Source organism: Erpetoichthys calabaricus, chromosome 4 (assembly GCF_900747795.2).
Source record: "Erpetoichthys calabaricus chromosome 4, fErpCal1.3, whole genome shotgun sequence".
NCBI lineage: Eukaryota > Metazoa > Chordata > Cladistia > Polypteriformes > Polypteridae > Erpetoichthys > Erpetoichthys calabaricus.
In genome coordinates this window covers 316,346,568-316,371,135 of record NC_041397.2, presented here as the reverse complement: position 1 = coordinate 316,371,135, position 24,568 = coordinate 316,346,568, and the positions used below count along the sequence as shown (strand labels likewise).

At 40.8% G+C, this 24,568-nt stretch overlaps 2 protein-coding genes across 7 annotated transcripts in view; one reads left to right on the top strand and one right to left on the bottom strand.

The window, feature by feature from the left end:
- The window catches only part of LOC114641108 (CD276 antigen homolog), a 722,545-nt gene that overhangs the window by 334,473 nt on the left and 363,504 nt on the right, over positions 1–24,568 (bottom strand). Inside the window, exon 2 of one of the 6 annotated variants that reach the window (XM_051926014.1) lies at positions 18,840–18,883. The exons of the other annotated variants lie outside the window; for them this stretch is intronic. Coding sequence (XP_051781974.1) covers positions 18,840–18,883 — 44 coding nt within the window. The remainder of the gene's footprint in view (positions 1–18,839; positions 18,884–24,568) is intronic. 6 annotated transcript variants of the gene reach the window in all.
- The window catches only part of LOC114641109 (CD276 antigen homolog), a 745,815-nt gene that overhangs the window by 418,978 nt on the left and 302,269 nt on the right, over positions 1–24,568 (top strand). The gene's annotated exons all lie outside the window — the stretch shown is intronic.

Below are 24,568 nucleotides of genomic sequence, written 5' to 3'. Positions count from 1 at the left end.
ATGGCGCACGCAGGAAGGAGCCACGCCCACCAACTCTTAGACCATTTGATACGACGAAAAAATTACAGCCACGCCCACCAGCTCGAACGCGACGCCTCGAAAAACATGCCGTCATTTCTGTTTGTCTGTGCCACAGTCCACTTGCAGCTCTGAGCCACGTTGACTTTTCATTAGTCAACCTCAGTGGAATCTTGGTTCACACAGAGGCACACACAGGCAGCGAGACAGAGGCACACACAGGCAGTGCGATAGAGAGAGCCACGCAATCCTTTAAAACTGAGGTTAAAACACAATGAAGGAAGCAGTCTTTAAAAACCAATAAGCCCTGTGGCTCTTTTTCATTAGTGTCTCACCTGCTTCACCGCCCTGCAACAGTTGAGACGCTTTCTCAGCAGCTGACCTTCTCTGTGCCTGACTCCACTACTGTCAGTCGCCTGATTAAAAATGGTGAACTCCTGCAATGTTACTATCTTGGTTGGCTTTTAAATAAAGTTCGGATTTGTTGAAATGTTACTTTTTTCCCCCTGTGCTTAAAACTCATTAAAAAAAAAAAAAAGTGTTTATACAACTGCTGCAATGTTACAGAGAGAGAGAGAGGGCTGTGTGCTTCTGAGAGACAGAGGGGGAGGGGGCTCACGTGCTGCTGAGAGAGAGAGAGGGGGGGGGGGGCTGGGGAGGCTTGTGCTGCTGAGAGAGAGAGAGAGAGGGGGGGGGCTGGGGAGGCTCACGTGCTGCTGAGAGAGAGAGAGAGGGGGGGGCTGGGGAGGCTCACGTGCTGCTGAGAGAGAGAGAGGGGGGGCTGGGGAGGCTCGCGTGCTGCTGAGAGAGAGAGAGAGAGAGAGAGGGGGGGGCTGGGGAGGCTCACGCTGCTGAGAGATAGAGAGGGGGGGCTGGGGAGGCTCGCGCTGCTGAGAGAGAGAGAGAGAGAGAGAGAGAGAGAGAGAGAGAGAGACAGAGAGAGAGGGTGGGGGCGGGGGGTTGGGGAGGCTGCTGCTGAGAGAGAGACCGCCTGCCCATGCAACTCAGCAGGTAGCCTGGGTGTTTGTGTCAGTGTTATTCAATGTTTTTACTATTACACTGTGCATTCTATGGTGTAATTAACTATATTTGTGCTTAAATATCTTTAAAAATATATATTTACATACAGTTCATATGGTCTGGAATGGATTAATTGTATTTACATACAATCCTATGGGGGAAATTGCTTCGGTTCACGACCAAATCGGTTTACGACCAGAGGTTTGGAACGAATTATGGTTGTGAACCGAGGTTCCACTGTATATTGAGTCAGAAAACATGATCAGCAAGTCTTTGATAGGCTGCAACAAAATGATGAAAGAACGGGCATATTTTTTTCTCACAAGCTGGGTGGGTGGGTGTTAGTTAATTAGTTACTCGAAGGATTTTAAGATTTAATATGCACGAGCGGTAACACTGCAAAAGCAGCCCAAACCATAAAAGACGGCTGGCAAAAAGTGGCTAACAAATTAAATGCGTGTGCATTGTACTTACTGAAAGCGGCGTTACAGATTTTGCAAATGTTCATTTTTTCCCTCTGCTTAAAAAACATTAAAAAAGCGGCGTGATCATGCGCCGTATAATACGCCGCGGGTTGGTATGCAGCGTGTAAAACAGTTTGTTTGTCACGGATAATTTGCCTTTTACTTTAACACGAAGACAATTTTCTGTTAGATTTGCCTTTGCGATGACAATTGATAAGGCACAGGGCCAAACTTTCAAAAAGATATGCATGTATCTGCCAAAACCACTTTTCAGTCACGGACAGTTGTATGTTGCTCTCTCCAGAGTTCCATCTTTTCATTCACTTACTGGTATGCCTGCAGGAACACGTGCAGCGAGCGAGAGAGAGCGAGCGACACACACATGCATACAGGCGCAGGAGAGAGAGAGCGCTGGACCCATAAGAATAATAATACTTCATTACATTGATATACCAGTGTTTTCAGTATTCAAAGCGCTATCCACATAGGGAGAAACCGGGAAGCGAACCCAAAATCTTCCACAGTCTCCTTACTGCAAAACAGCAGCACTACCATTGCGCTACAAGGCAGTTAAAGAATGCACCGGCCTCGATTTTGTTTTCACTTCTGTTTACAGCGATCGGATCGTAGCGTGCATTGTTGCAATGTTACTTTTTTTGGTGGCTTATTACATTACAGATGTTTCACATGTTAATTTTTTTCCCTGTGCTTAAAAGACATTAAAAAAGTGTTTCTCAACTGTGACAACGGAACAACTCAGTACGCAAGCTATATTAAGCGTCAACAACGAAGACTCGTTACACCTTAATGAACAAGTGCTGAAACTTATCCCTACCAACGAAGTAACTTTCACCAGCGTGGCCTCCATCGTCACAGACGATCCCACTTTCAGTCACGGACAATTGTATGTTGCTCTCTCCAGAGGTCCATCTTTTCATTCACTCACAGTGGTATCCACAAACCCACCCCATTTGGACAACTGTGTCGTTCAGCAAGTGTTCACCCATCAATACATAATTATGTGGCGTATGTTATGCCGCGGGTTGGCTAGTTATCAATAGTTAATTATTGCATGGCACAGTACCTGAAGCACTAAAAGTTTCAGTCATTAAACCATTACTTAAAAAGTCAGACCTAGACCCACACATACTAAATAATTATAGGCCTATTTCAAATTTACTGTTTCTCTCTAGAAATACTAGAAAAAGTAGTCGCTAGTCAGCTTCAGTCACATCTTAAGCATTACAATTTATTTGAGAAATTCCAGCCTGGTTTACGCACTGGTCATAGTACAGAAACGGCACTAATGTGGGTTGTAAACGACATTCTGATATCCTCTGATGAAGGAAACGCCCCTGTAATTATGTTGTTGGACTTAAGTGTAGCGTTTGACACCATCGGCCATTCTATTTTATTGTACAGGCTAGAAAATATGATGGGCTTACAGGCACCATGCTAGCTTGGTTTAGTTCTTATTTATCAAATCGATTCCAATATGTACAGAAATGTGCTGACAGTACTCCATCATTATACACGGAAGTTCGATATGGTGTCCCGCAGGGCTCAGTACTGGGACCTTTACTGTTTTCACTTTACATGCTTCCACTGGGATCTCTGATTAGGAAACATAATGTTAATTTTCACTCGTATGCAGATGACACCCAGTTATACCTTTCATTTAAATCAAATGAAGTTTCTCCGATGTTGTCTTTAATTAGTTGTGTTAGTGAATTAAAGGAGTGGATGAATAAGAACTACTAGTCTTTAAATACAGATAAAACAGAGATGTTAATTGTTGGAGGGAATGATGCTGATCACAACAATATTTTGTCATCATTTAACTCAGTTGGAATCCCAATTAATTTTACTGAATCAGCCCGCAATCTAGGAGTTATCTTTGACTCTAGAATGTCATTTAAAGCGCATATTACAAAGTTGTCCAAAACATGTTTCTTCCATCTTAAAAATGTTAGGAAATTAAGGTGCTTTCTAAATAAACAGGATTCTGAGATATTATATCATGCATTTATCTCTAGTAGAATTGACTACTGCAATGCGGTGTTCACTGGATGTTCAAACTGTTCTTTATACAGCCTCCAGTTAATCCAAAATGCGGCTACAAGAATTATTACAAGAACAAGAAAATATGAACACATAACTTGAGTTCTTAAATCCTTACACTGGCTCCCGGTTAAGTTTAGGGCAGATTTCAAAATACTACTTTTAACTTATAAAGCATTAAATGGCCAAGGTCCGGCTTACTTGTCTGAACTTATCATGACTTACAAACCAGAGCGCACATTAAGATCTCAAGATACCGGTCTGCTTATGATTCCAAGGATTAATAAAATAACAGTGGGAGGTTGAGCTTTTAATTACAGAGCCCCTAAACTGTGGAATGGTCTTCCTGCTACTATAAGAGATGCCCCTTCGGTCTCAGCTTTTAAATCCCGGCTGAAGACTCACTATTTCAGTTTAGCACACCCTGACTAGAGCTGCTGATTAACTGTACAGACAGCATCTCTGTTGTTAGTCATTAGCACTAAAACATAAATAACATGATAGTTATAATTTGTTACAAACCCTCACTTATTCTGTTTCTCTTCTCAGTACTCAAATGTGGCACTTGATGCAACAGCCCACCTGTCAAGTTGTTTTGCCTGCCTAAGGTAAAGTCATCCCTGATGGAGGATTGCAGGAATCGTGGGAAAGAGGGGTCCTGTCATCAGATTGGCTGGCCCAGCACTGTTTCAGCCATGGAATGGCCAAATGGGGGAGGCAGCTTGATGGATGAGGTCTCCAGGACTCTAAATATATCCAGATCTTATTATGTGATATCATCTACTGTTAAATTCTGCTCCGTACTTCTAATTTTTTTTTTTTTTATTGAGGATTTGTTCTGTTCTGTGTATTGTATTGTATTGACCCCCTTCTTTTGACACCCACTGCACGCCCAACCTACCTGGAAAGGGGTCTCTCTTTGAACTGCCTTTCCCAAGTTTTCTCCCATTTTTCCCTACAAGGTTTTTTTTTGGGAGTTTTTCCCTGACTTCTTAGAGAGTCAAGGCTGGGGGAAGTCAAGAGGCAGGGCCTGTTAAAGCCCATTGCGGCACTTCCTGTGTGATTTTGGGCTATACAAAAATAAATTGTATTGTATTGTATTGTATAGTTTAGTTGTGCGGAGCTCGTTAATTATCCCGATTAGGTGGCTCAATGGTATTGTGACTGTCTCTCAGTAAAAACACCAGGGGTTCGCATCGTTGATACTCCTCTTGTGAAAGGTTTTTTTTTTCAATTCCTCCATTTAACAAAATTTTCAAACTTGGATGGATAGCGAGCGAATCGAGCTATTGAGGGAAGGTTGGACCGTCGTAGTCGGACAGGGGACACACGTCCCTAATTATATTGTGTATATAAAGAGTTTCACTGTAAAACGTAATAAGCTTTATATTTGTGTGTTTGGAGACCCTGGTGTCGTACTGAATTTGTATTGTAAAAAAGCAAACTACTGTGCTGCATGCTGAAATGTGTCTTTTCGTTTCTGATTGCTATACGGCACTTCCAACTTGGGAGAATTCGCTATAAACAGTTTCAGCCAATCAGCGCCTTCTAAACATGCAGAATGACAGTGTGACCCTTTATTGTAGCGGCACAGCATCTTCGTTTCAGTCAGTCATTGTCCTGTTAGACTATTTACTGTTAAGTGCTGCTTGAGCTACCATTTACAACAGGTGGCCTACCTAGATCTTAAATCGATATTGAAATGCACACACAAGTCTCCTAAATTGTTTATTGAAATGCCTATACATTTACAGTGTCCGTTTTAGGAAGTCGTAGTTTTTACTTGTTCCCTTTATTAGGAATTATAATTTCTCAGTGTCACATATTATTCGTTACTACTCGCAAGTCCCTTATCATTGAGATTCTGTTTTATATTCTGTATAAGCAAACTTTTTAAAAGGAGCGTTAATTTAACTGACTATAGTAGACTTGTCATCTTCTTAAAATGACTTTATTGATTTGATATTGACAATTAATCATAAGGTCAAAAATCAAGGAGGCTGTGAGTTTACATGGACTGTGCTGTTTCTTTTTTTTTTCGTGGCATCGCGTCAGTAGAGAGTGTGTGACGTTAACAATGCATTCTGTCCTAGATGACAGCGCATACGCTTTTTGATATTTCCTAAAGGCCAATGTGTCTCAATTTGCTCATTAATATATTTTGACAGTGTATTTTAATGAGAATGATTATAAACATATTACCCATGTTCATTTCCCATGTAGATATGTAACGTTTGGTGAGAATAAATAAAAAGTAACAACACATATAATAGTTATGTTGTATTGTTTATGATTAAAAAAAATTATGATTTATCTGAAATGTTCTATTTATACAGTTGATTTATTCCACTTCTGAAGGTGTACATTGTCAGTATTCTCCATTGCATTTGCCCCCCAGTGTAACGTGTGCCAGCGCAACTGAGGGGTGGCAGACGAGCTCACGTAATGGGTGACAAGGCACATCCTCACCCTGATGCCAAGGCTCTTGTCATGAATATTCCCATCTTGTGCTTTTTCTCGTTCCCGCCAGTTTACTATTATTATTGGACACGTATGTAGAGGAAATGTGTGTCTTACTTTATGTCTATGAAAGGAAGGACAGTAAAGCCTTGAATGACACTGAGTGTTGATGCTTTGGGTAACAAGACAGGTGAGGAGCAGGGAACGTTAAATGTGACAGTGACTGCGGGGGATTGTGGGACTGGAAGATGGTTTAAGAATACAGAAACGACAAAAGCTTAGTCTTTCAATAATTCTATTTACATCAATGATTTACTCTGTTGTGCTGCAGTTTGGAAGATTACTTATTTACCCCCCCGGCGCAGCCTTTGATAAGATGCATTCAGAAGGAAAGGATGTTGCTGACAAAATCGGTGCTTTTTGAAAGTTTGCCTCCAGATGTGCTTATCCAGCAGTTCCTTCTTGTCAGTACTTGAGTGATCTTTATGTTCACCTCTGGATGAATTCGCAAAGTTTCTTTACAACTTTTTTTGTCTCATTAACGCAGAAGACGCTGTTGATGGCGCTGAAAGACAGTTGTGATTAGTTATGCAGCACACGCTTTTACTCACATTGCTTTTTGGAAATCAATAATACAAATCAGCTACAGATCTGGGAATCACTGAATAGTAAGAACGTTTAATGAGAGTGTCTTGCGCATATACTGGTGTAATGACCACGTCGGCTTTAGTGAAGCGTTTCTTAGCCTCTCTGATATGATCGACATGGCGTAGAGTAGATTCTGGATTGTTATAATACGTGCTACCTTACGCAAAATATGCTCATCAGTTTGTTATTGACTCTAGGTGGACACGATTCTGCACCAAGGAAAAAGGTGCCCCGTGTAAATCGTTCATAATGTCTCTAAAATATATGTTATCTTACAGACAAGTACTACATAACTGTTTTATACAAAGTCCTTATTTTAACATATGCGAGCCCCAATTAGGATTTGAACTATAGCGTTAGCACACATTACCGCTGTAGCACAGACAACTGCTTTTACGCTTTGAGCCAAAGCAGTTCAGCAGACGAGCGACTGACCGAATCGACTGCTGACTGCGCAGATCATAGACTAGATAGACGCCGCATTCACTGTGTTGCCCAGTCGACACGATACGTCATCGAGTCCGTCATATTGCGAGTAGCAAAAGTGACATTTAAACTAAAACAGGTAGACGTGGAAACCGGGTTTTCTGATGAAAAAACAATAACGTTTAAAACAGTATCGTTTACATACAACAGATGTTGGCGAACAGTTTAAATGCAATTATTTATATCAATTTATACACTAATAATGGCAATTATTATATAATAATTATTATTATTAAATAATTCTTCCCAAATAAGTAACATTTCTCGGACTGCCTTCTTCCATCTCCGAAACATTTCTAGACTTCGTCCTGTTCTTACGTAACACAGTACTGAAGTATTGTTTAATGCCCTAGTCACCTCACGTATAGATTACCGAAATGCTATTCTGTCTGGCATCTCTTATCCATCGCTTACAACTTCTTCAAAATTCTGCTGCCAGGATAATAACCTGCTGTTCTAAACCCAGTGAACATATTACACCTCTTCTCTCTCAACTTCACTGGCTCCCTGTTAACTACAGAATACGATACAAAATACCGCTCTTAGCATTTAAAGCTCTCCACAAACTCACTGATCTCCTCCAGACTTACACTCCCGCTTGCTCACTCAGATCCTGTAATTTGAGAGTATTCAGTCTGGCAATATGGTGCAGCCTTAGTTTGTGGAAGACAGACGCAACTAAAGACATGAGCATGAAATGATGGTTGTCAATTTCAAACTGTGTTTCCTTAATGTGCTCCATCATCTGAACCAATCTCAGCCCGAACAAACTGATTGATCAAAAATCCACTGACAGCTTGCCCTAATGTCGACTGTCGGATAACACGCTCAGCTACTTTGACCACCTTGACTGGACCCTCAGAAGGAATCATCAAACCTCCTTTGTTTTTTTAATGTGAGCAAGTGGTAGGTTTGATCATCTGATACCGGTACAGCATCTGTTACCATACTAGCACGGCACACATCACAGGACAGCTTTCTCGAAATCCCGTCTAAGGGCTACCTCCCACTGCTTCCTAAGGTGGATTTCTTTGGGAAACTTTCAAAGTTTGAGAAATGTTAACAGCTAACAACAATCTACATAGTTAGTGACCAAATACGTTTAGCCAAAACGTTGTTTGGAGGCTCACTTGAGCACATAAATGCATAGCTTTGTTAGCTTAGCCTGGCGTAGCTAAAGTTAAGATTATAAAACAGGATTTTCTAATGGCCAAATATTACCAAAACAATTTTTCAGCTTTACCTATGAAATGTAATCCCTGTGATCTGGTTTGGAGCGTACAGCGGTTTGTAAAATCCCAAGCAGCACTTGCGTGAGGCATCTTTATCCATTACTTCACTCCACAGCAGTGCCACTCGCAAAATGGCGGAGACGTTGACGTACGATGCTGCTGGTCATGAGGAGCCTAGTAATTCTGTCTTAGGCTCGGATATCAATGACGTCATTACGCTAGCGTGCCTCAAAATTACGTGATGGGCGTATATCACGCATGCGTTTAACAGATTGGGCTGCACCGTAAAGTGTGTGATGACGTAGCCTTTCAATACGTACGTGCACGCAGATTGCGCTGGCAACGGGAACCAGATAGTGACAAAAAAACATGCTTCGAAAGCTCGACGCAGTGTCGAAACCAAAGAATCGAGCGGCCCATCACTAGCCAGGGGTCGTGAGAACAAAGTGGACGCTGGGAGGCGTGGAATGTCGGGCTGCTTCGCCGGGTCGTGAGCTTCGCAGTTTCGGGCAGCGTCCTCTCTTCTCGCACTGTTTGTGACACTTCAAGTGCCCCGTCGGCTCCTGGGAGAGTGGAAATCTTTGGGAATGAGTGTAATCGGCGCCATCGAAGCACGACTCTGTTTGTAAATTGCCATGCACGACTTATTACTGTCCTTACTTAAGGTGTGTTCGGGTCACTAAAACCCCGCAACATTCAAGGTTGCTTTTGTGATTAATTATTTTAAGAAGTAAATCACACGCACACAGTGCAAGGATGTCAGGCAGAAATTTGGACGATCACATAGAAAATGTAATTTCTGTACCACAGCGGTCGTGTAGCGCCTTTCACAAGTGATCTACTACCGAGAGATAATCCAAATACATTTTAGCTGCTGTTAGTACAACTTACCTGTTGTGTTATAGCGCCTTTAAAATGTAGTTTACCCGAAACCACTCCGGTGGTGCTCAATGTATCTTTACTTCTTAAATGTTAATGTTTTACTGTTTAATAACTTATAGAATACATTTTATTTTTTTCCCTTGCACTCAGTCAGCGAAGCCACTGGGTAATCAGCTAGTCATTTGTATAATTTTACTTGGGTTAGAATCAAGGCTTATTGGGCTATACAGTAAATATCTTTATTTATTTATTTATCTGGTTTGTACAATGCTATATACTGTATACCGTGCCGTTCTTTATTATATTCTGTAAGTGCCTTGAGCATTGGAAAGGCGCTATATAAATAAAATTTATTATTATTATAATAATGGGGTCATACTAAGGACTTCTGCTTTTTTGAAGTGATTACTGGTGTAGAAATTTATAAATAACTAGGCCGCATAATTATGTATTGATGGGTGAACACTTCCTGAAAGACACAGTTGTCCAAATGGGGTGGGTTTGAGGATACGACTGTAGGTGAATGAAAAGAACGAGGGACGGGGCTGGATGGCGCGGAGGGCGGAACGGGGTGGGGGGGGAGAGGGGAAGGACGCCCATTCCGCCCCTCCCCCTGCCATTCTAGTCTGCTGATTTCTTAGTCATCGTTCAGTACGCACTGCCTGCTCATGTGGCCACCCCCAAGTCCTCACCTGAGTCGCTTTCGTCTCTGCTACAGTCCACATGCACCTCTGAGCCATGTTGACTTTTTATTGTTCTTTTCGGTTCTGGCTGCTTTTCTATATATAATCCACCAAGTCACCCGACCATGGTAGTAGCGACAGGGGGTGTGTACAAAGGGCAGGGACTTAATCAGTGCGAGTGTATGACCCGCACTTACTGGGAATTCCTCGTTCGTGGGGAACAATTGCAAACCACGGTCTCCATCACGAATGGGGTTCAACGGCTTACCCACGCCTCTCGGCGCCGGGTAGACACATGTTGATCCATTCAGTGTAGTGTGCGTGCAGCAGTGGACATCTAAGGACATCACAGACCTACTATTGCTCAATCTCACGTGGCTGAAAGCCACTTGTCCCTCTAAGAAGTTGGATGCCGACTGCTCGGGGGTCGCGTAACTATTTAGCAGGAGGGAGTCTCATTCGTTATCGGAATTAACCAGACAAATCGCTCCACCAACTAAGAACGGTCATGCACCACCACCCACAGAATCGAGAAAGAGCTATCAATCTGTCAGTCCTCTCCGTGTCCGGGCCGGGTGAGGTTTCCCGTGTTGAGTCAAGTTAAGCGAAAGGCTCCACACCTGGTGGTGCCCTTCTGTCAATTGCTTTAAGTTTCAGCTTTGCAACCATACTCTCCCCGGAACCCAAAGACTTTGGTTGCCCGGTGGGTCATGGGAATAACGCCGCCGGATCGCCTGTCGGCATCGTTTATGGTCAGAACTACGACGGTATGTCATCGTCTTCGAACCTCCGACTTTCGTTCTTGGTTAATGAAAACATTCTTGGCAAATGCTTTTGCTCTCGCTCGAATAGTTGGCGGGCGTGGCTCTGTCGTGCGTGTGCCATGGTCGGCTGCTTAGTGAATTGTTGGCGGGCATGGCTCTGTCTTGTGTGCGTCTTGCTTGCCATGGACTTAGTGAATTCTTAGAGTTGGTGGGCGTGGCTCTGTGAGTTGTCCTATCCCATGGTCTTAGAGTTGGTGGGCGGGGCTCTGTCTTGCGTACTCCATGGTGTCTTGCGTGCCTTAGTGAATTATATATATACTAGGGGGTTCCGCCCCCTGCTCGCTTCGCTCGCCAACCCCTGGTGTTGGGAAATGCCAAAGAGTGAGATGTATGAATGAGATATAGCATAGTGTGAAGGTGTGGATGATGCATATAGAAAGCAAACAATGAAGTGTTTGGCACAGTGTAAAGGTTTATTGGAAAATATCTTTGTACACAACATTAGTAGTAAAGATGGTGTCTTGTCCTTGAATGAGCTTTCCTTGGCATGGAGCACTTATAACCTTAACTTTAACGTCAGATGAACGTCGTACTCGTGAGAAGGCCACATAAAGTTGTCCATGTCCAAAAACTGGTTCAGAGAGGTAGATGCCAACCTTGTCCATGGTTTGTCCTTGTGATTTGTAGATGGTCATGGCAAATGCAGGTTTAATGGGGAATTGTCGCCGTTTAAGTGTAAAAGTGTAAAATCCTGTAAGAACTGTTGCTTGAATAACATTGTGTCTCATGGTGTTGACGACTAAACCTGTGCCATTGCATAAACCTTGTTTAGTTTTAAGGTTTCTTAATAGCATGATTATTGTTCCGTTTTTAAGGCTACGATTGTGTTGTGGTAATCCGGCTGGGTTAATAGTGTTTAAATATTCTAAGGGGAAATTAAGATGGTCATTGTCGTCATCAGAGTTAACTTTGTCAGAGCTTAGAAAGAGTTGTGCCTCTCCAGGAAGTAATGCAATGACCTGGTTATTTATGTGATCAACATTAATATTTATAATAATAATAATTCATTACATTTATATAGCGCTTTTCTCAGCACTCAAAGCGCTATCCACACAGGGAGGAACCGGGAAGCGAACCCACAATCTTCCACAGTCTCCTTACTGCAAAGCAGCAGCACTGTGTTCAAAGGGGCATTTGGTCTAATGAGATTGCTGTTCCAAATATCTGTGTAACTAAGTCGTCGCAGATAAAGGCTTGAGGAATTGTAATAATATCTGGGTGAAGTCCATCTGTATTGGTGAGTGTACCATTTTCCAGTTGTAATAACCAATTGTTATATTCTGGATCTGGACATCGCATGTTTTGTACCAACTGTATTTTTTGAAAGTAATGCCAATTGTCTGCGTATTTTAAGGTGGACTGAACAATAGCTGAGCGCATGGCATGTGGAACAATAGCCAGGCATTGTCTAAAATCTCCTCCTAATAAAAGTACCTTTCCTCCAAAGGGAATATTATTATTCATCAACGTTTGTAGAAGTTTATCAATGGTGTTGAGTAAGTGACTGGATGCCATTGTACATTCATCAATAATTAACAGTTTTGCAAGACGGATGTCACGTGCAGTGCTACTGGTCATGTTCATAGTGGATACCGATTTGTAGGATCTAATGCAGTTCATAAAGTGTTTACTTTCAGGTACATCGTTAGTTAGAAGCTTCTGTAGATATTCAGGATATGAATGTAAAGGAGGCAGTCTAATTTGATCCTTTTGACAACAACGTGTAAATTCATTACTTGTATTGCCAGTTGTTTCTTCATGGTAGTTAAGTGAATGACAATGATTGCAGATGACATTCATTAATCCCAATGAATTTTCCTGAATAGTGGACTCATTATTGAACGCGTTGTCAGCTAACTGGCGCAAGTGTTTAGCAGGTGTCTGTCGTTGATGTCCGTGACGTGTATCTTTTGCTTGTGCTGTTTGAGAGGCGCGTCGTTGTATGTCCATTATTTGGGACGTGTTGTTTTGGAGCTGTAATCGATTTGTCTGTGTTGTGTGAGAAGCCCGTTGTAGTTTACGGTGTGCATTGTTTGTATTGAGCCTTGCCCGTTTTTGTATGTCGGTCAGTTGAGCTTTCTCTTTTTGGAGCCTTGCCTGCTTGTTTTCCGGCATTTCAGATGCGCGTTGTAGACGTCTGCATTTATTTATTTTGTTCCTTCACTGCCGTTTCTGTATGTCTGAGACGGGAGGTGTTTCGTTTTGAACCCGTGCTTGTTTCGATGCAGCACTTTGAGACGCGCGCTGCATGCATCTACGTTCATTGTGTCTGTCCATCTGGAGCCGAGACATTTTTTCTTCCGGAGTTTCAGAAGCGTGTTGTAGGCGCCGACGTGTATTGTTTTTTTTCATGCGGGTTCGTGTGTTTGGTCCCGTTACCCGAGCCGTATCGTTTTGTACCCGTGATCGTGAATTCATGACTTGTTTGTTCTTCAGCGTTAGAAATATGGATAAGTAATAAGGAGGATTGCACTCACTGTTAATATGGAGCCTTTTCTGCGGTTGAACGGTTAATAGTGCCTCATTGTAATGAGATCCACCTATGCTGCATAGTGTGAATGTATTGAGATGACGTCTGTTTAATACGGACGTTTCGTTCAGAAATGGGGCTTTGTGTGTCATTTCTTATTTATGTTAGTGTGCTCGTGGGTCTGAATTGTCCTTTTTGTGTACGTTTCGTGTGCTATGTGGCGCTTGCGTGGGACTCCTTTGTTTGTGGTGTTCTAGGGGCGCGTGGCCTCATTTCTTATTTCAGTTACTGGAGGGGGGCTTTGTGTGTCGTGGGTCTCAATCCTCTTCTTTGTGTGTTTCCCGTTTCGTGTGCCATGGGCTTCGTGCGGCACTGTGTGCGGCGCCGGCGTGTGACTCCTTTTTTCTGTGTGCTATGGGCGCGGCGCCTCATTTCACGTTGCATTCCATCCGGTTGTGGTGTTCTAGGGAGGGGGGGTATTTGCGGGGCACCTGCGCAGTACGTCTTTTGCGTCCACGGCCCATGGCCAGATGCCCCTGCGTCCATCCGGTTTACCATTCTCGTTTAGTAATATGGATAGATAAGTTTGAATTCTTTCAACACCACTAGTGAACTCTATGAGGGTCTTAAAATGCTTTCAGGGGCTGAAGTACATCTGAATGTTCTGTTCTAAAATATCTGAACTGAGATATAGTATTTCTTTTGGACTTGAGCTCATGTAACCACACATATATTTGACTTGCAGAGTATAAATGCTGTTTTTAAAAGTGATTACCCAAAGGAACCTCAAAAGACAGGCAAAGCATAAAACAAGGGAGTCAAGAGTAACATACTTAAAATAAGATGTGAACTAAATATTATCATAATAACCAAATACAAAATCATTACCAAACAGAACACTTTTCCTAGCATTTATTAGATGTTTGAAATGGAGAATCACTAATCTTAGACATGTCCTCCCTTATTTTTTATCCGAAATTTGGTGAGATTACTGCAGCTTTGCAATGACATCACAAACCAATCACAGCAGGAACATTCGACCCACAGTGCAGATAGCTGCTATAAAGAATATGGCCGCACCATTGAAAGAAAATTGCAAAACAATTCCTCCAATGGAAAAAACAATTCATTGGCAATTTGAGTACAAATTATAAAAAATATAAATAGAACAAAACATTTTTTTTTTTTAAATGACAAAAAAAACAGTACAGTGACTAACAGGTTCTTGACATGTTCTTACTTTGCCTGTTCTTGAGGCATTCCAATGATTTATTCTTTTGTAAAAGCTTCAGTAAAATATTTATATTATATTTATTATATTTATAAAAAAAAAAAATCATGATTCCCTTTAAGTGAACCATCTATTAATAAAACAGATATGTCTAGTCCATCTTTGACCCTCACCAGGAAATCGATTAAGAAAATGAGATGAGGTGAGATATTTCTGGTTCCCCTTTTACATTTAGGTGATTCCTCATCCCAAACAGCTGGCGAAAGTCAGAATCCTATGTGTGAGGTTTTGGTATAATTGTGTGCTTTCACTTTGTTCACTTTTATGTTGTTATCATTGTTTCACAGAATGTGCTCTTTTTTAAACTATGGAAATGATGTGATCTAATCTGGTGTTTCCCTATGTTGAGATCAAAATGAACTGAGAAAAGAAGTATTTATTAGTCGTGAATATTATTTCAGTTTCTTTTCCAAAGGAGTTAAGGTAAATTAACCTTCATGGACCTTCAAAGAAAGAAGGCTATCCAGCGTCGTCATGTCTGGCCCTGTTGGTACTTGCTTAGCATGATTTCAAGAGTTTTGTGGTCGCAAATAGTGTCCAAGTCTGATTTTTCACTCACTTTTTATGGCCAAAATGTGTTACTTTCAGGCATCTCTAATGATCTATGAGTAAGTTATCAGACTTTTATTATCTGTAGTTGAGGTCCAGAAAGTTTGACTACATAAATGTCGGGACCATGTGTGCAGTATAAAGTCAACAATGAAGTTCATAGTATGGAATTCGCTAAACCAAAGATTGCATAGGGTTATGGTGAAAGGAACCTTACCAGAATTAGGTGACGACCAGATTTGTGACAGACGAAATTTAAAGCAAATAATTGTAAGGTATTAAAAGTAGGAAGTACAAATGTGAGGTCTGAATACACAAATCGAGAGTGCACCTTATGAGAAGGATTTAGGAGTCGTAGTGGACTCTATTGACTTCTAGACAGTTTTCAGAAACCATTACGACGACTAACAGAATGTCAGGTTATATTGTGCCTTCATGTGTACAGTACAAGTCACAGGTGGTTCTGCTCAAACTTTTATAACACGCTGGTGAGGCCTCATCTGGAGTGCTGTGTGCAGTTTGGGTCTCCAGGCTACAAAAAGGACATAGCAGCACTAGAACAGGTCCAGAGAAGAGCGACTAGGCTGATTCCAGGGTTACAGAGGATGAGTTATGAGGAAAGATTAAAAGAGCTAAGCCTTTAAAGGAGATGAAGAGCAGACATTATTTGAAGTGTTTAAACTTTATGAATGGAATTAGTCCAGTGGATTGAGACGGTGACTTTAAAATGAGTTCATCAAGAACACAGGGACACAGTTGGAAAATTATTAAGGTAAATTTCACAGAAACATTAGGAAGTTTTTCTTTACAGAGAACCACAGACACATGATATAAGGGACAAAGTAGTGTGGTGGACAGGAGGACTTTAGGGACTTTCAAAACTTGACTTGATGTTATTTTGGAGGATGTTATTTAAAAGAGTAGATATTTGAATACAGTGTTTTTCTAATTTTATTTTAATTTTGAATATAGTTCCACTTTGTAGGTCAGTTATGCAGGTGTTTTGTGTTCCTTGACTCAGTTTAATTTAAATGTTTGTGCATTTCTCCAAAGATTATCATTGTCAAAATATCAGTCTCTATTCATGTAGATCCAATCCTTCACATCAGCAAGAGAAGTTTTTTGGTTTACCTGTGGTTTGAAGAATTAAGACTTTATGCTCACAGCACAATACTGGATATTGACATTGGAAAGCTAGAACACTACAAGAGTCTGATACAAATTAACTCCTATTAGAACAGAATTTGAATAAAAGAGAAAAAGTAAAAATTGTGAAATGCCTTTGGATAAGAACATAAGAAATTTGACAAACACGAGGAGACCATTCAGTCCATCAAGTCAGTTTGTTTAGCAAATAGCTAAGCTATCTTTTCTTGATAATGACATTCAGTTGGCCATTTGACACAAGAAGCATGGTAGGGTCAAGTTCAAAGAAACTTTGAGGCCTACTGTTTTCATCCATGCATGTGCATTATAGCAATGTGTTGGAAGCTCTGCTGATGAAGTTAACTGGGGAAATAATATAGGTGAGACATAATTACTAACCTATTTTCCTCTTCCAACCCTGGAATAGAGGAGGATCCCTACAAAGACTACTAATGATACCTTAAGTCTGCCCTGGATGCCCCCCTCTGGTCACCCTTCTACAAAACAAATAACACACATTAAAGCTGACATTTATTCCAGAGACCATGACTGTTGGGGCCAGACTGCTTATAGGAGCACCCTAACCAAGATTGCTAATGATCAGTGAATGATTATGTTAACTTCCTTTGCATTTATAAGTTTAAAATTAGCATCATTGTGATTGAACAGGGATCTTGCTGGGGACCCAAACATCCATATTACTAAACGAGAATAGTAAACCGGATATAGACGCAGGGACCTGCCTGTGGACGCAAAAGACATAGTGCGCAAGTGCCACACAAACCCAACCCCGAGTGAAACGGGAGAGACTACGAACCGTCAGAGTAGGAAACAAAGTAAAACGTCATAAAGAGGTTAAAGAACAGGGACAAACACATGGAGAGCAGGTTACACAACAAAGCCCCCCTCCCCAGAGTAAAACGAGAGACTACGAACCGTCTGACATGCCGCAAGCAGGATAAAGCGAGGTCAGAAATAAAACACAGAGTAGGAAACAAAGTAAAACTTTATAAAGGGATTAAAGAACGGGGACGAACACATTGAGAGCGGGTTACAGATGATGAAAACTGGAATGCAACAGCTTCAAAAAACCTAGGCACGAAACACATGCACACCGAGATACAGAATATAAAGGCAGAAACAACAACAGTTAAACGTCCACACCACACAGCGGAGGCAGACCCGGAAGGTGCAGACGCCTACATCGTGCGTTGGAAGGTGTGGTAAAGTACAAAAGACAAAGGCGCGTACACAGCATGGTGAAAACCGACATAATACGGAAGGCGCAGGCGTCGCCGCCATATTGTGAGTGGCACTAATGTGTAGTGAAGGTGCAGGAGGAGACATAATAAAACAAGAGGAGTCAACGCCCTGCCCCAGAGTGAAACGGGACACACTATGGAGTCCTGAAAGGTTCATACATCAAACCAGAGATGGTACGGACACGCGTCTGAAACCGCGGAAGCAAAACTGTCTCGGCTCCAAAACCAAACAGCTCAACAACTAACACAGCTTCAACACCGAGCCCGCGTGGACAGATCTAATGAACGTGGACGCCTACAACGCGCGTCTCAAACTGCGTAGGCAAAGCAGGCACGGATTCAACACGACACAGCTCGAGTGACCGAGATACAAACACGCACCTGCCTGGATATAATTAATGAACGCAGGCACCTACAACGTGCGTCTGAAATGCCGCAGACCAGGCAGGCACTGCTCCAAAAGGAAAGATCTTGACTAAACGAGATACGAAGTGAAACGGGAAACACTACAGAGTCCGCAGTGCATAGGTGAATCACATTACAGTGATGCATTATTAACAGTACAATAAACATCACAGTATCGCAAACAAATGAAAATTATTACTCGAAAAAGGGAAAATATATTCACCACGGACCAGGTGTCATTGAAACAAAAGCAGAATAAAGCGAGATCAGAAATGAAAGACAGAGTAGAAAGCAAAGTAAAATGTCATAAACAGGTTAAACGAGGGGGCCAAACACATGAACAGCAGGTTACAGATAATGAAGACCGGAATTCAAAACCTTCAAAAACAAAAGCTCGAATGACTGAGATACAAACTGAAACGGGAAACACTACGGGGTCCGCAGTATTCCACAATGCACCGCATAATAGTACGGACGGAGCTCCGTATTAACAGTGGGGTGCCACAGAGTGACATGGGCGAACGCTCCGTATTAAACGTGTGTCATCCTCACACGTGGCTGCCCAGCGGGCACGGGTTCAAAACGCCGGGGGTAGGCGAGCGAAGCAAGCAGGGGGCAAAGCGCCCTTGTTTAAACCTATACCGTTTAAGTATTCTTCAGACTCTGCAAGTTTACACAAGGAAAAAAGAGTGAGTTACATGCAAAAACCTGCAACATCCATTCCAGACATGATGATAATAATGATACTGTATTTCTCAAAGGATATGGCAGCACTTGGGAATTCTTCAGAAGCATGAGACTGTTTCTAAAGATAGGTCTGATTTCAACTCTCATTAGAACATGCAAAAGAAGTTAAATGCAGCTTAATTTAACATCATATTGATTTTTTACCAAGCTTCTGCAATTAGGACTTCTTCAGTAAAGGATAAAATTCTTACCTTGCATTATGTTCAGCGCCAATAAAAGGGTTATATGTAGATGTCTGTTAAAGGAGACAGACAAAAGATGAAAAAGTGATCACTGAAAAAGTTCACAATATTGCTAGGTAACATATTTTAAATACAACAGATACTTCCATGCTTTTCATAGATGTTTGTGAGTATAGAAAACTGGTATGTAAACTAGTATGGATTGATACAGGGTAGCAGGAATGTTGTGGTGAATGTGCTTCATGACCAGTTTCTCCAGACCCTTCATTCCCATGGAGGATAATTAAGGATACCATTGGAGAAACATAATTTGGTCTAAAACAAAGGCCCAGCTGGGTATTGTCTGTAAACAAGTGGAAATTATTGAAATGTTATCTAATAATAGTTCCAAATGGAAGCTTGTTAAGTGGAAACAGTAAAGGTCTGAGTACTGAACCCTGCAGGACACATTTAACTTCTGAGTATAATAATCAGTCCAATCCAAATGAGTCCAATCAGCATATTTCTGTACATACTGGAACCGATTTGGTGTCAAATGCTGTGCTTAAATGTAACATAATTACGGTGGAATTTCCTTCGTCATAGGATATCAGAATGTCCTTTACAACACGTGTTATGTGCCATTTCTATATTGTGACTGGAATTTCACAAATAAATTGTGACGTGCAAGGTGACTACTTTGACAAGTATTTTTGAGGTAAATATGAAGTAGGTCTGTCATTTTAAAGTGTATGTGGGTCTAGCTGTAGCTTCTAAATAATGGACTGATACCTGACATTTTTAGTGCATTAGGAACTGCACCACTCAGTAATGAACTAGTGAGAAGACTAAGAATGAATGATGACTGAACATGAATTCAGTTTTTTCACTAGTGTTTCCTTGGGTCTGTTCAAAAGCACAAGTAGTAGGTTTCAATTTACAAATTAAAGTTCTGACTTCCTTTTTTGTTATCATTTTAAATTGACTGAAGTGGTATGTGCAAGTTGAGACCAGCTCTGTCAAGGCTATATTTAGTTTGTGTAGTGACGCTGGAATCTGGTATCTCATTTAGTCAATTTCTCATTAAAGACATTTTAGTTGTACTCTTAATACACTGTATAGCCATAAAAGTATCATAATTGAAGGAATTGGAGTCTTTACTAATCTCTACAGTTCTCTGCTTTCTTTTCCATTTCTTCTGTTTTGCAGCGAGATGAAAGTCATGTGATGAAGTCAGGTGCCCCAGCTGTATCCTGCAGGTCTTGTTTTTTACTTACTCACCAATTTAGTGCTTTTATATTTCATTTTTATTTATTTATTTTTTTTAATTGTGTTCTACCGGTTGTTACAAAGAGACTTACAATATGACATTATATATAAGGACCTATTAATAAGTATCTATCTATCTATCTATCTATCTATCTATCTATCTATCTATCTATCTATCTATCTATCTATCTATCTATCTATCTATCTATCTATCTATCTATCTATCTATCTACTGTCTGTTATTTAAGCTCGTATGGCTATTTATTTATTTATTTTTCAATATTATTCTTATCTAATTCTAATTTATTTCTTTTTCTTACGAGTAATTCCTTGATATCTAGTAAAGCATTTTTTTAGCAACATTCTTTATATGAAAACGTACTATGGGAATAAATGTTGTCTTTGATGTTGTTGCTGTTCACCGAGACAATTGGAGTGAGATATGTTAGGCACTGACAGTATTGGAAGAGGAACACACTACCAAACTGCGGCGGGCTGGCGCTCTGCCCAGGATTTGTTCCTGCCTTGCGCCCTGTGTTGGCTGGGATTGGCTCCAGCAGACCCCCGTGACCCTGTGTTAGGATATAGCGGGTTAGATAATGGATGGATGGAAACATTACCAAATGAGTACTGTAATTTTAATAAGTAATAAAATATTTAAAACATGTGACATTTATATTTTTTCAAGTCTAAATAATAAATTTTAAAATAGGTAATTTTTTGGTCTAAAGTGTTTTTATTTATTTATTTATTTTAAATCATTTATCTCTCAAAGCCCGAATCAGTTCGGTTGTCATATTTGGATTCAGCACCCTTAAGTAAATAAAGAACACCTAAAATGTTTGACGGAAACGAAAAAAGAATTCGATATCAATCCACTACCGCAATGATCACATTTATTAAAATAGATCTTTATATATGCGGTCTTCCTACTTGTCTTTAATGCAGCCATTTGTATTCTTTAAATGTTAGCATATGGTAAGTGGTCATAACTACGTATCTGCAATTCTTAGAATTTCTGAAAATTTATTTTCTAACTTTTTTCTGGGAACATATTATTACACCAAGATGAATAAATATTACAAGCGCTGTGAAAATAAAGACTTCAGAAAATTGATTCAAAAGTACCAGTTTAATTTGTAGCATTCACAACTCCTTTATATAATAATGTAATCAGATAAAAAGCAACCGAAGTACTTAAAAACAATTTGTTAACATTTTAATTTATCCCAGTCAGCAAGCGAGTCACAACAGGAGGGTGGGTTTGTGGCACAGCTCAGTTATCGAAATTTACATAAAACAGTTTAGTTTTGCTTTGTTTTCAAGCTTTTACAGTTAATAAAATAAAAAGCATACTGCCGTATTAGTACAATACAGTACAAAAAAAGTACTTGCCTTGCTCGCATTTTGAACAGTCAAGGAGTAGTCCGCTGTCTTTTCCGGGGTAAGCGGCAATTAAAACATGGCGCATTTCAGATGCTCATTAAAAATAACAGGAACAAACAAAATCAGTTCTTGAAGTGGAGAATTAGTTTCGATGAAAAAATTGAGTTTTGTGTGTTTCTCGGTCTTTTTAGGTAGTTCGTCAAAAAGGAGTTGATGATTCTTTGTTACACACTCATTGTTAGCCTGGTTTCGTTTCCAAAAGAACACGAAAAGTAATACGACGAGTCATCAAAGCATATTGACGGCCCGTGTAGCCCTTTGTAATATCTAGAAATAGCGGCTTGTAACACACCACAGCGGATTACAGTAGCTAACGCGCTCAAGTGTGTGCGTGTCGTATCAAACTACAGTCCAACTAAAGTATGCAATACAAACAATACATTAAATATCTGCACCAGAGTATAATTGTAGACCACAGTACGTATAAGGTCAGTCATATAATCCCAACATCACGAAAGTTTCGTGGCGAAATGCCCTTAACGACAGTCACGTGACACCCATCGCATTACACTGGTGGTGCAGTGAGAAGGGGGGTCAGTCTTGCATGGGGCGGACACACGTCTTTGGAGGAGAATGAAAAAGGAACGAGCAGAGGAAAGGGTTGTGTCCGGATGTGATCATCAGCGGAAAGAGGTAAGAGGTGGGTGTTATGTTTTATGGTACTCCATGTCCACAAATGTAACGGTCAGACAGGCATTTCGCAACTACAAATGACCGTATTCCGGACGCTGTTTCCTTTCTGAGTCAAAGGGACCATGCGTAATAATTCACAGCCACAGCAGCAGTTAACAGTTTTACAGATACATAAGCCAGATAACGGAGTCGAGGACATCTAGAGCACCCTTTGCTACAGAACTAAACTGTGGTGATATTATTCGGTTCGTAATTTTAATTATTACACAGGATTGAAAGAGATTGTAACTTTTTTAATAAACAGCGCTTGGAAGCATTAACTTGTACACAAGATTTTTGTAGTCAAATACTACTGATCTCGGCTCTTGTTCAGAAAGCGGACGCCACTTGGTTGTTATCACAATAATTTAGATTAGGTATATAAGTAGGTTTCACATTTTTGTTATCATTTTAGCTGTAAAATAATGACTTAACATCAGGGACCTATTTTATTGACCTTAAGGTTAGTGTTTGGGCGAGGGGAAGCCGGTCTCAAGTGGCGTCCGATTGCTGAACAAGCCCCCTGGTCTCTCTCACATTAACGTGACCCAGAGGCGGCCTTAGCGGTGTGCGGGGGAGGGGGGCTAGAGCTGACCAACCCCACGCGAGACCGGTTAGGTCAAACGTTGTTACCAGTATGTGTGGACAGTATAAACGTGTGCGTGAATTTAATAAAAATAAATTTTCTCATTACAGAATTCAGCTAATTTTTTACAAGATAACACGCGGACGTTATCAAAATATACCTGAAGAATTTAACAAATCCGCTCGAGCGGGACATGCGTGGTGCCTGGGGCAGTCGCCCCACTTGCCACCCCCAAACGTCGCTCTCGTCGGCGTTTGTACATCACACATCACCACCAACAACATTTATTTTCATATAAAGGATGTAGCTCAAAGTGCTTTACAAGATGAAGTGAAGTTTATTAAAAATAAGATTAAGCAATACTAAATAACAAAGAATAAAGTAAGGTGCATTGGCTGGGAGGACAAAAAAAAAAAATTGCAGGGTTTCCAAGACCATGAGGCTGCTTGGCCAGCCCCCACTAAATCAGACCTCATGGTTTGCAGGCTTCGCTTTAACACATTACTAATCATATTGTACATGTTCATTAATAGACCTTACTAATTATCATTACATCTTCCCCACTTAAAGAAAAGTAAGGCATTATTTTTAAGCTTCTTAGTGTTACACAGGAGTTTGCATGTTCTCCCCATGTCTGCATAGGTTTCCTGTTGGTGCTCCGGTTTCCTGCCACAGTCCAAAGACATGCAGGTTAGGTGCATTGGTGATTCTAAATTGTCCAAGTGTGTGCTTGGTGAGTGTGTGTGTGTGCCCTGCGGTGGGCTGGCGCCCTGCCCGGGGTTTGTTCCTGCCTTGCACCCTGTGTTGGCTGGGATTGGCTCCAGCAGACCCCCATGACCCTATGTTAGGATATCGGGTTGGACAATGACATGACATAATGTTACACATTTCAAATGCTGTTTTGAGAAACAAACATTTTGAACTATCTGTGACATTCCAAGCATTTCAGAAAGGAAAGCCTTGCACAGGGTCATCAGGACAGTGGAGAGAACAATTGGTTGTACCCCTCCCCACAAATCAACACCTCCCGATGCCACAAAAAAGCAATAGACATTTCACAGGATTCATCACATCCCGGTCGTTGCCTCTTCCCGCTTTTACCATTGGGCAAGAAATACAGAGCAATGAAAACCAGGAGAAACCGCCTTAAAAACAGCTTTTATCCAAAAGCAATCATGACCCTGAACTCAAATAAAACTGCTCCATATCATTCTCCCAATGTGCAATATAGACCTTAAGTCAACCAGTGCAATTTGTATATTTTGTAAAGTACTTTTATTACTATTCGGTTTGTTATTTTCTCTCTTCTTGTCTTTTTAACTCTTATGCCTCACACTGAGTTGACTGCACCTTCAATTTTGTTGTTCCTTTGTAAAAGTGACAGACAATATCTGTCTATCTAAATCCAACATTTAAACTATTTATAAAGAGAACAGTTGTTTCAAGAATTTAGCATTTCTCAGTTATTAATGTGATCTTAATCTTCACCATGTCTCAATAAGTCATTTTACTTGACATGATGATCTTCTGGTTATTTGTGCTTGCAGCTGAGATGTTCTTTTCTGATTTATATTTGTCTTCTTGTCAGCATTTGTTTCACTTGTGTTTGTGTTCTGATTAGAGATCACTGGTCTGTTAATGTCCCAAAGGTTTCTTCTCAGCATGTCTGTATGTTTTATGATGTAGGACTGTGACTGTTCTAATACTGTTCATGTTTGTGTCCATGTGCTGTATTTATTCTTGCACTTTACAATATCACCAGGGCAGAGTTCATGTGTACCACTAT